This window comes from Polistes canadensis, unplaced genomic scaffold (assembly GCF_001313835.1).
Source record: "Polistes canadensis isolate GaletaPanama2010 unplaced genomic scaffold, ASM131383v1 scaffold_215, whole genome shotgun sequence".
Lineage (NCBI taxonomy): Eukaryota > Metazoa > Arthropoda > Insecta > Hymenoptera > Vespidae > Polistes > Polistes canadensis.
The window spans coordinates 14,785-28,023 of NW_014569762.1; the positions used below are offsets into that span (position 1 = coordinate 14,785).

Consider the following 13,239-nt stretch of genomic DNA (forward strand, 5'->3'; position numbering starts at 1 on the left):
AACCGACGAAATCGTGCTCACCGCCGAGTGCCTTTTTTTGGAGGTCGTTCGGGACATCATCTGCAGAGGCGGTGCACATCAATATTTTGACACGAGTAATACACAATTATATTCTTCAAAGTGTGCTCTTTCAGAATTACTGTCACTTGTACTTAATAAATAAAAGCTGTGTCCACAAAAAAATCGTAAAAAACGTTATTTTTGAGCCTCGCAACTGCGTATAACCCCGTAAGGAATGTTTGTCAAGATGTAGCTTTAGATGACAGAACTATAAAAATACAATTGAGACTGAAGTATGGCAGTAGAATTATTATTACAGAAAAGTCTGGAAAATTAACATCTATTTGTTTTATTGACAATTACCAAGATATTTTAAGTCAAGTCTGGTCTGATAAAAAACACTTGGATCAAAAAGACAAGCGGTTAAAAACTTTGGAAGCTGCGGCAGCAATTGTTCGTGAAGATATTCAATCTTGCGTTTTCGATAATTACTAAAAGCTGAAGGAAAGCCAGGCGGGATTTAGAAAGGGAAGAGGTACTAGAGATCAGATTTTCACGTTAAATGCAATAATAAATAATAGATTGAAAGCGAAAGGTGGGAAGCTGTATATGGCTTTCATTGACTTTAAAGCAGCATTTGATAGGGTAAACAGAGAAAGGATGATAGTAAAATTAAAGGAAAAAGGGATAGAAGGTAGAATGATAGAGACAATAAAAGAGATATATAAGGAAACGAGAGCGGAAGTACAGACTCAGGGGAAAATCACGGAAAGCTTTAGAACAGAACAGGGAGTGCGGCAAGGTTGCGCGCTAAACGCAGTCTTGTTCGATTTGTACATAGATGATCTGGAAGAAAGATGGATTGCGAAGAATGAAGGGGGAGCAGTAATAGGGAAACAAAAAATATTTGCAATAAAATATGCAGATGACGTTGCGGCACTGGCGGGGACTGCGGAAGGGTTGAGAAGCATATTACAGGATTTAGAAAAATGGGCACAGGAAAACAAGATGAGAGTAAACGAAAAGAAAACAAAGATCATGATCTTCAGAAACGGAGGAAAGGTTAAGAAAGGGGAGGAATGAGAGATTAATAAGACAAAAGTGGAGGTAGTAAGGGAATTTAAATACYTGGGATATTGGTTCACAAATAAAAATTCGGTTTGGGTGCATGGAAAGAAAACAACTGGGAAAGCGCAAAAGGCGGCGAATATGGTATGGGGAATTTGGAAAAGGGCAGGGAGAAATATTATGGAGGATAGGCTACTCCTATTAGATTCAATTGTGAAAGCGGGGGTTATGTATGGAGTAGAGATATGGGGGTTGGGAGAAATAAAGATATTTGAAAGGATACAGAACAGATACTGTAAAATGGCATTAGGAGTGAACAGGACAATGCCAAATTATATATGGAGAAGTAAGCTGGGAATCCCAACTATGGAATTCATGATAAGGGAAAGAGCGCTGCGTTATATTAAGGAGGTGCTGGAAATGGAGGATTCAAGGTGGCCAAAAATATGTGTGATGGAGGAAATAAGAGCCATAACGAACGGTAAACCCTAAAAATGGGGGGAGAATCTAGTCAGTGTGCTGAGGGAAATGGGTATCGAGGACTTGACAGAGATGAAAAGTGGATTGTATACAACAATATCAATCGAAAACGATCGCAGTGCACGTCTAATGAGTCATCGCAAACCACCTCAAAGGCAAATATCACACAAAAGAAGATTTTTCTATCAATTTGGTGGGAATGGAAAGGTCTGGTGTATTTTGAGCTGCTTCCAAGGAACCAAACCATTAATTCGGAGGTCTACTGTCGGCAACTGGACAAATTGAATGCAGCAGTCAAGGAAAAGCGACCAGAATTGGTCAATCGTAAAGGTTTCATTTTCCACCAGGACAATGCTAGGCCGCACACGTCTTTGGCCACTCGGAAAAAATTGATGGATATTAGTTGGGAATTGATGTTACACCCACCATACAACCCTGATCTTGCACCATCGGATTACCACTTATTTCGATCTGTGGTYAACTCCCTCCATGGTAAAACTTTTAATAATGATGACGCTGTAAAATCGCACTTACTTCAGTTTTTGGCCGAAAAAGATCAGATTTTCTACGAGCGTGAAATTTTCAAGTTGTCAGAGAGATGGCAAAAGGTCATCGAACAAAATGGAAAAAGTATTGGTCAGAAGAAGAAGTGGGGGGAGGGGTAAAGGAAGTTTGGGCAAGGGTAAGATGTGGCAGCTTAGGAAAGGCAGGAAAGAAAGGAGAAAAGGACTGGAAATGTAGGTTATGCAGAGAGCAGGTAGAGACGTTGGGGCATCTGATAATAAGGATAAGGAAGAGATTTGGTTTCCGAGAAGGGAAGGAAGGAAGTAGAGGAGTGGATGGTTGGAGTATAAGAAGGTGCTATAAGAGGGGAATTAACACTAGATTGCCTAAGCAAGTCATTTTGACTGCTTTTCAATTTCAATTAAAAAAATAAACATTTAAATAATAACACAGCTTCTTATAATTTGGTGACTTTTTCTACAACATATAGATGATGCGTTAATTAATCATTGTTGTTGTCCCCTCCTCCTTTTTATTCGAATCTTTATGCCAGGCCTGGCCACGCGCTTTGTTCCCTTTGAACGCGCTATAACATAATTCAGATGGGAAGAAAGATCACTGAGTGTATGATCTCATACTGTAATCGATACGGCTACGCACTGTCGACTTTGTTCAGACTTGCTTTACGCACTTCCAGTCGTTCTAACACATTGTTCAGTTGATTTCTTTCGCGCCCTAAGTTCATAAAAGAAATATCCAACAGAAGAGAACTTTTAGAAAAGCTAAGAAAGATAGGTGAAGAGTGTTCCGACATAGAAGCAAATACAACGAGATGGGAACTATTATCTGAAGATGAATCAGATCATATTCAAAGTGAGACATCTGATGCTAAAGAGAGCGATGAAGAGGCGATCACCAACGATGAAAATGAAGATATCATCAATGTGCCCAGGAAAAGGCGTAGGGTGCTAATAAGTTCAGATGAAGAAACTGAAAATACCTCTCAGGAGATCAAAACAGCTGCAGATGGTACTGTGTGGTCGAAATTTGACGAAGGCGGTATTCCCGGAAGGCTACCATCTACGTGTATTTTCAAGGGTGTCACAGGGCCAACAGGCTACGCAAGAAGAAACGTTATGGCAAATAACGTTCAAATACGACTTTGCCACAACAACAAAACAAATAATGTTTGTCAAAAATGTCAGAAGTATGTTTGTGGACGATGTACATCCAAAAAGATTTGCACTGTCATTTGTTTGAAATGTCCAGATAATGTATAAATTATTTTTTTTCGAACTGAAATACATTTTTTTTACTGTTAATACTTATTAACAACTTGTTATATAACTTTGTAAGTTGTGCAATAAAAACCTGATTATATATACATAAGAGAGAAAATTATTTATTACAAAAAAATTAGAAATAATAAATATTTTAACATCTCACGCTAATTATAAAGTAAAATTGATTACTTGAATTACGGTTAACATTTTATGTTTTAACAGGTATATTATACATGAAAGTGTTAAAGATTAGAATATATATGTCTGTTATTTGTTAGTATAGCGAAGATTTATCTATTTTCATATACCTGTTAAAAAATAAAACCGTATACAAAAAAATCAAAACTTTAAAAGCTTTTTTCTCGAAATTGGCTTTGCGTTAGGATAAAATACTTTACCACGATAACACCCTACTAGTATACTACTAATATACCAAAGCTTGTTAAAATCCGTAAGGGCACAACCGCGTAAGACACATTTATTAATCATTTTATTTTTGAACGTGATAAACAACTAATTAATTATCTGGAATGCTATTAATGATATTTTTCTTAAAAATCTCAATGAAAATATCATATACTGGTTGCATCGATGTTCGTACAAAATCAATCCTACAGAACAAGAACAGTTCAAAGTATATATTTGCATGTTTAAAGGTTAACTTTTCAAGGTTTCTGTACGCGTCGGTACCAATTTATAATCTGTCAATTGTGCTCGTATCAGTTCGAACTCCCGAAAACGATCCTTATTTATAGTAAAAACTTATTTATATTTAAACATTCTTTATGCTTACCTTGATAAAATACCTTCATTACCCTTCCGTCATTCGAAAATTTACAACCATCTAAAGTGTGACTTATTAAATTATTCATTAATTTTATTTTTATAACATTATGACAATATATTTAATATTATAAGTTTTACATTATCGTTTAAACAACAATCAGTGCAGGAACGCTTAGGCTGCCTTGCGTACCTTGGATTTCTCAAAATACGTGTGAATTTATTCAAAAATTTAAGTTTATAATAAAATCAAAGTCAAAAAGCAAATGATCAAAAGAGTTGAATTAATTGATTAATCGAAAAAGAGTAGGTTCAAAGAATATACGACGAGTAACAAGTGCCGAGATGGTGATAACAAGTGCACGAAAATGTAAGTACGATAATAACAACGTAAGGTATGATAGTTAACACATTGCTGACCGGCAACAACTTTTTTGAAAATTTACTTCATGTACCCCCGGCTATTGTATTGAAAACCGATGTGGAATTAATGGAACAATATAAATAAACTTGAATAAATTTTATTTATTATTCAACTCTAAATATGTCGTTTTCGTATAATAAAAAGTATAACACAATCACCTACGTGTAATGGTCCACCCACAAGTTTTGCAAATATATCTTCCTCCAATTTGTCTTCGCTATCTGATACTATTATATTTCTTTTTCGAGATTTTTTGGAGGCCTAATATCATATTCACTAACTTCTGATACAGTATCATTTTCGAAGTTATCAGAATTTCATTCACAATTACTTGAAAAATCAGATAAAGCATCTGCATATATTTTAGTAAAAGGGTTCTTCATTGGTGCGTTCGGTCATCGTTGACATTTTTTTTTACAATTAATATTACATACATCCATACATACATACATAAAACGATTAGCGGATCAAACGGGTCGAAAGAATAAACCATAAAAAAGGGAACTCTTCCTGTCGGTTAGATTTCTTTGAAAGAAATAATAAGAAACAAAAGGCAAACAAAAGTATCGGTATCAGACCAATTACTTCATAACGAACCGCCGCGACGAGTGTACAAAATGTATTTCAACATATTTTCTCTTTGACTTTACTTCACATAATTCAGTAAAGAATTAGTTTTTGGTTTTCCAATCAATAGTCACACACTGTCATCTAAAACACTCTACATAGAAATACATCCGACGCTTAAATTTTCATTCAACATACTATCTTGTCTTTCTTACAATTTTCTCATTGATCTTTATTAATTCATTTTCGCGTGTACATTATGGCCCCTGTATTATTTGTACGGCTGCGAAAAATAATTAAATCGTGATGAGACATCACAGTATCTATTTATAAATGTCTACAATTTTTCTGCTGCTTGTAAGGCTTTTTTTCAATTTCATATTTAAGCAAATATGTTTGGAAGTTTTTACGTTACCATTGTAAAACATGTAAATTCAATTTTGAGATAAAGAGTTGACTTAGAGTTTAAAACTATCGCAATTTCGACGTTTGCGATTATAACAGTTATTTACAATAACAGAACCTATGAAATCTGACACAATTAGAGGTATTGAACATTCATCCCGTATTAACTGTTTCGCAACGGGTGCCGTGTATATACGGCAGTCACTTGGTGCATCATAGCGGCTGACGCCGTATATATACGGCAGCCACTTTATAATCCACAGAAGCTGTCGCCAACAATATGCGGGGTGTATCACAATTATATTATTATTTTATTTCAATAACGAATTCACAAAATAAAACTATAAATACATTGGTGGCGAAGTATGGCTCACTTGCGTTTTCGCGAAAGGGTAAAGATTTTAAAAAATATTCTTGTTTCTCTAAGGAATATTTTTAAGAAAATAATATGTAAAAAATATTTTAAGAAGTAATATTAATTTTGGGTAGATGTAGGATACTCTAATCTTAAGTTTACGGTAGATAGCATGAAAGATTTATGACGTTATAGGATCTAAAGGTTAAGGTCCTCTTAAGAAAAAAAATCGGGCATTTTATTTCTAAACAAATAACATGTGATGTTTTAGACTGGGAGATTTTGAGAACCTTAAGACATACTCCCACCACTCTAAGAGGGGATTTTTTTTTAAGATTTAAGAGAAAGATATTTGATGACCAATGATGGATTGGAAAAGGACTAGAACCGCCCTGCGTCTCCTTTCCCCTTCCAACGAACGTATGACTAATGCATTGAATATAAGGCCGGAAAAGAAAGGAAAAAGAGAGTCAGTTATGCGAATCCGAGTTCCGTTATGATAGTCTTATGTGAATTTATGATACTCCTATGTAGTCTTATGTAGTTTTATGTAGTCTTATGTAGTCTTATGTAGTTTTATGTAGTCTTATGTAGTTTTATGTAGTCTTATGTGGTCTCATTATAAGTATCAGTACGTATTATGTCTTTTATGTCTTATGTTTACGTTTTCTTACGGTTACGATTACGTTATGATGAAACTTTATGTTGAGTGAATTTATGTGAAATCAAATATATGTGTATTCTAGATTTTAATCCTGACAACCTATCTTTCACAATAACCCCTTTAACCCTTATGAATAAACAGAAAGAGCATATCATTCATCTCTCTTCATCATTCATCTCTCTTCATCTCTCTCTATCTTTACATTTTTAAACCCGTGTTGCGCATATTTGATCCATAGGGCGTGTTCGGCGATTTTAAGGTRTAGGARTTGATTCGAGTGATGCGAGATGCATAATAGAGCGCCTTGTGGAGTGAGGTATAGGATGCGTTAGGCCTTGTGTACGCGTTTCACTTACATTCTGGCTAGATCAAAAAGTGTTTCGTTTTCCCTAATAAGAGRGTTACACCATATTGGCATTTTTCTAGTCAATTTAGCTTGTGCGTGCGAGTTTTGGTGAGCGGTAAGTAGAAAACCAAGAGCGAGGTTGGTGTGAGGTATGTGGGTTGATGCCTGTCAGCCAAAGAGTTGTTGTAGCCAGGCAACTACAATGAAAGATTTGAAACTGTTGACGGGCTACCAACAATGGGAAAGATGCTGATGGCCGGGGCACRACTGCTTTCCCACGTATCTATTTTAAATAGGAAAGATAGCGTCTCCGCAGTATTTTCACTGCGAGGCGGGGTTTGACGATGCGGAGCAAACCCTGATTGAGTGCTCAGCGTGGACGGATGCTAAAGGCACTCTGGTTACGGAATAAGGGAGGGGGGATGCAGCTCACGTTTCCTGGGGTGGTCAGGGCATTTCTGGCTTCTCCGGGGGCATGGGTTGCATGCATTTCAGTCTTTTTCAGGACTAGTGCTACGCCAAAAAGAGGAGAGCCGAAGAGGCGTAGGAAGTTACAGGAGAGAATGGACCGTAGGGCCAGAGTGTCGGATGTATATGTGTATGTAGGAATGGACGAATACGTGCGGAGCCGTATAGAAGAGTGGCTCCTATGCGGCCCCGTCGTGCGAGACTCCGGACAACCTTGGCGGTGCCTGGTCTGGTCTTGCTTATCTGCTTCGCCGAAAACGGATGAGTGAGCATGCTAAATGCATGGGGTGTGTGTGCCCCTAGCCAGTGCGTCATGGGACGGATAGCTGAAATATATAATAGTATAGTATAGGTTTGTTATGCCTCCGGGAAACCGTTGAGTGGTGGTGTAGGTTATTGTTATAAGTTGTATGATGTATGAGTGCGTGAATGGATGATCGCTAGGTAAACCGGCCTGGCCTATTGGGATGGGGGATTAGGTGTTTATGAATTGTGTCTTACATCACGTATCCGCGCCTCCCACTCCTTCGGTTGTATATTTAGCATGTTAGTGTCATGCACGCGGGTAGTTTTTTGTCGGTAAGAATACGACACTCCCCTAGGTACCGGGCCTAGGGGACCTATGAAAGTTTTCCACCCGACGGTATAAAAARAAAAAAAAAAGGGATAGGGACAGGCTACAACCAGAGATTTGTACCAGTACTGGCTACCAAACGTGGGGGACAAGGTTGTAGCCAAACAGGCTATCATTACGTATCTGTAGTACGTCTTCCGATAGAGAAAAGCGTGCGTCTGTAGAGAATCTACGTGTGACAAAAGGTACCTCGCGATGTAATTGCATTAATTTTTATTCATTCTTTTAGCTATTATCTCTGCTTATCATTATTTGTTCTATACTATTTTTTCCTTTTAAAAAAAAGCGTTCATTTTGCCCGGCTTTACTATGAATTTTCTGAGTTTTTATGCCGAGGCAAACTGGCTGCTCTGTACCACGTAAGACTGTCTTGATTTATTTATCTATCCTGCCCTATCTCACTAATTTCAGCATCAAAATCATAATCGAAATAACTATATTATTCTTTGATCATTTTCGGTCATATATATACATGATAAAAACAGGGCGATTACCGAACTGCATACCGACGCGAGCAAGTGTAAAAATGGAGTGATGATCTTGCTATAGAAAAAAACCGATAAGAACAAATTTCATCCTGCTTATTATTATAGTAAGAAAACCTCCGAAATAGAACAACGATTCCACACTATCAGATACATATCTTACAGATGCTACTACACGATAGTTGAACAACACACGACCCTATGAAAATAACATGATAGAAAACGATGTACTTGTAAAAAGAAAAGGCAACACGAATCTCGTAATGGTACCAAAATGTCTGGAAATTAAAGTTATAAAAAAGGTTCACGACAATAGGCACTTCGGAGTAACGAAGATGGTGAAGACCATTGAAGATGAGTTCTTGATTCTCCGTTTAGAAGATAAAAAAAGAACGGATTAGTCACGGCAATTAAGTATTTATATAATCACGTTAAATAAATCAATAAGTATACAATATATAGACATAAGCGTTAACATAGGAATTATCAACGGTAGTTTGTCAAATATGTCAAAAGTTTTGAATGATAAAAACATCAAATTTGATATTTTCGAGAGAATAACTACGCTTATTAAACAGTGACAAACACTCAAGTCGATACGTAACGAGCCAAGGTTTATAAGAAAAAAAAAAATGTTTAGAAGAAGAACGATCTAAAACAACGTTACCTACGGTAGAAGAGTTCGTGATTTTTCTACGCGAAAGAGGAAATGCTCTATTAAACTCTCGACCGAAAGAAAGGAATAGAAATATTGAATATAGAAAAAGAGAAAGGAATGTTGCGACCGGGCCTGATAGGATGCAGCTTCGTTCGAGAAGAATATTGCATAACGAGCCGCGTGCTAATAGTGCGCGAAACTGGCCGCGAAGTATCGACCGAAGAAGACAACAAACATTTCAAGCTTATTCCATTCGTACACCTATATCTCGTGTGGTATCTGTCGCGGTGAACATTTTGCGTTGGAGTGCGAGCAATTACTTCGAGCTGTACCTGAGGATCGCAGAGAAATCGTGGTTAACGCCAATCTATGTTTGAATTGCTTGCAAGCTGGTCATCGTGTTAACGCATGCAGGAAAGGCTGTTGCAGGAAGTGCAACGGCGGACATCATGAATTGTTGCATGCAAGGGAAACCGTTGCGGCAAGCGCAAACGGTGGGCACCACGAATGAATGCGTCCAAGAGGTATCGCGAGTGCAAAATGCACATGTAATTCTCAATAACTCGCAAGCACCTGCATTGTTATTAACGGCGGTGGTGCATTTGTTGGATTGCGATGGTAGGCCACACGAGTGCCGTGTACTCCTGGATTCGGGTTCCGAAGCACACTTTTTAACAATTCGGTTCGTGAAACTTTTACGGATACCCACCCAAGAGGTGGACGTAGGCGATATCGGGACTAAATAAAACTCAAATCAAGGTAAACCAGGCAATCGAAGCAACCATGCAATCGCGAACTGAAAATTACGTAATAAAATTAAAATTTTTACTGCTACCAATCATAACGAATCGGTTACCATCCCAGCGAATTCTGCAAGAAGAATTATCTATTCCAGCAGGGATTCAACTGGCGGATTCCGACTTTCATCAGCCCGCGGATGTCGACGCGATTCTCGGGATCGAAATCTTTGCTTCATTATGGCGCTCGGGTCAGACTATTTGATTAAGCGATGGTCTAATAGCGCAAAAAACAGTATTAACTTGGCTCGTGATGAACGCAGGGAACACGAGTATTCCACAAAGTGTTAGTTGCAACACCGCTACCATCGAATTACACTCGCAAATGGAAAGATTTTGAAAGATTTTGGAATATTGAGGAAATAACGGAAAATAACATTCGATCGCAAGAAGAAAACGCATGCGAAATTCATTATAATAAAAACACGCGACGTGACAAATCAGGCAGATATGTAGTGAGGTTGCCTTTTAAAGAAGAGAATCGGCAGTTAGGCGATTCGTACGCCATCCGCAAACCGGCAATGAAAGATGACTATATTAAGTTCCTAAGCGAATACGAGGAATTAGGCCATATGACCAGGACAGAAGGAACTTCCCGTGAAGAGGGATATTATTTGCCTCATCATGCGGTAGTTAAACAGACGAGTCTTACCACCAAGTTAAGAGTAGTTTTTGACGCGTCGGCGAAAACAACCAACGGGAAATCGTTAAATAATGTACTAATGGTTGGTCCAACAATACTGGACGATCTTTTCATGCTTTTAATAAGGTTCAGATCACGCGCTATCGCGATAACCGCGGACATCGCAAAAATGTACCATCAAATTATAATGGACCCACGCGATCGCGAATACCAAAGGATTCTTTGGCGTCCGAATAGGCACGAGCCCGTGAGAACTTATAAATTAAACACAGTAACTTATGGAACCGCTTCCGCGTCATTCTTAGCAGCCAGAACACTACATAAGCTCGCAAGCGATGAATTTCGGCAATATCCACAAACCTCCGTCGTTCTTAAGGAGGATTTTATGTGGACGACCTACTAACAGGAGCACATACGGTTCGCGAAGCAAAACAAATCCGCGACGAATTGATTCAACTAACTAAGAGGGCAGGCATGCACCTAAGACAATGGACTTCTAATTCCGTAGAAATATTAGAAGATTTAGATATTAGCGACAATAATGTCGTGAGCCTGGATTCGTCAGATACCATTAAAACTTTAGGTATAAATTGGAACGCGGTTGAGGATAACGTAGGATATACGGTTAAACGAGCAGACACTCAAGCAAGGATCACGAAACGTAGTATACTATCTGAAATAGCGCAATTATTTGATCCATTAGGCTTATTAGGGACCGGTAATAATTAACGCAAAAATTATAACGAAACGGTTATGGCAATTAAAATTAGCGTGGGACACAGATGTCCCCCAGCCGACATGTATAAAATGTGACAAGCGTTTCGCCAGAGTCTCCACACGCTCGAGAAGATAGGGGTTTGCGTATAACGAAGCTGCTAAAATAAAAGCATTAGAAATTCACGGTTTCTGCGACGCGAGTAAAAAGGCTTACGACGCGTATATTTACGTCAAAACAATTAGAAAAATCATAAGGTGCTATTAGTTTGCGCCAAATCTAAGGTAGCACAGCTTAAGACTCAGTCATCTCCCGCGTTTAGAACTTTGCGGCTCATTAATACTTTCGCGTCTTTTTAACGTCACGAAAAACGCGCTTTGAGTAGTAACGATTTTCGCCGTACGATATTCTAAATGGTAAAAAAAAAAAAGAGTACATAACAGTGTAAACAGGGGAAAAGAAACAATAATTGTCGTTTCCCTTTTACAGGTAAGAAGTGACTCGAACGTTCTCGATCTGGAAATGCAGAAGGAATCCCTTGTTCATGATTGGGAATTATCGAAAAGTTTCTGGAAGAAATGCCAGGAAATGATGAGAGACGATGGAGGGGAGGTAAAAACATAAATAGGCGGCGGAAGGGACCGGACGGGGCCTTCTTTGTTGATTRATACRTTCTTTGATTGATACGACGARTGTTAGGTATGAAGGGAAACGAGAAGACAACAGGGGGACGGTGAAGGGATACRAARGACGAAGATAAGTGACGAYGAGTCGAATACGGCGTGTCCTTCGCTAATTACGACGGTTGTTTTCGGGTTATGATGAAGAGTAGCACCTGATATCTATTTGTAACACGTTCTACCAGGCGCATGTTTTCGAAGTCCGTATGGACAGCGGGCTCGAGATTATCAGATGTTTATTCGTCTGGCGGCRCTTGTTTGTTTTATTATTTAGGTGTGAACCACCGGTGGTTTTKGTTTGGAATTTATTTTGAATGATGATTCCTAAAATGAATACTAAGGGTTCAGCGCGCGACGATTTGTTGCAAGTGGTAGTAGGTTCGCCAAAAAATTTGAATAGGCTAAATAATTCAATGGTGAAACAAGTCGAATGAGTTCATTCTTGTAAATTAAAAATCCCATAATTTTGTAAAATGTGTACCACTTAACGTTTCTCTTGTAAATTAAACAACAACGTTACCTTCRTTATACTTGATTCGAACAAAAAAACAAAAATTAGTACGATATTTGRAAATTTGCAAAAATTTGTACAACTCAATGATTTTCTTCGAAAAATTCACGAATTTTTCATGTATACACCGTTCGACTAATGTTTCGAAAAATTGAAAAGAACTATATGAAAAATCATATACATTCTCTGCGCACCCAAAATCTTAATCATTTTCCCTACATGTTCCCTACATGTCTTTGTTTAGGTACAATGTACGTGTACAGGCAATTGCAGAACATCACGGTGTATCTGCAGAAAAAGTGGGCWATACTTTGCAGTAAACTCTGTAAAAACTGCGAAGATAATTTCTGCGCAAATTTTTAAATCACTATATATATTGTTAGAATATAGGAAATCAACACAGCCTGGAAGCGTGCAGTACATCACCACAGGACGGTCWACATAAAACACGTGAGTTTTGAGCAATACTTTTTATCGAGTCACCAGTTTGTGTAATACTTCCTTCTCTCTTATCTCTCCCGAATCGTGCCTTTTTATTGTGAAAATGCATTCCTCAATGAGCGAAATTAGTGAAGCKAAACTTATACGTAGACGCGCAGTACTAAAAAGTAAATTAACCAGTTTTAAGAAACTCATCAATGGTTTAGACAATCCTAATCAGGATGATATATCAATGGTGTCACGTCCTAGTGACGACTCTGAATAGCAGGGCGTACTATCCAATGTAAATTCAATAGTTGCGATTTATTTTCCTGTCATATTATAATTT

The 13,239-nt window shown here is 38.0% G+C and overlaps 1 protein-coding gene across 1 annotated transcript; it reads left to right on the forward strand.

Annotated features, from left to right (window-relative positions):
* Positions 1-10,442: 10,442 nt before the first annotated feature.
* Positions 10,443-10,967, forward strand: LOC106790108. The gene has a single exon (XM_014754808.1). It carries the CDS (start codon positions 10,443-10,445, stop codon positions 10,965-10,967), a length of 525 nt encoding a protein of 174 aa, XP_014610294.1.
* Positions 10,968-13,239: the final 2,272 nt, after the last annotated feature.

Bases quoted from the DNA above. Each gene is read 5' to 3' on its own strand.
- LOC106790108 (XM_014754808.1), top strand. From the start codon at position 10,443: ATGAAAGATGACTATATTAAGTTCCTAAGCGAATACGAGGAATTAGGC.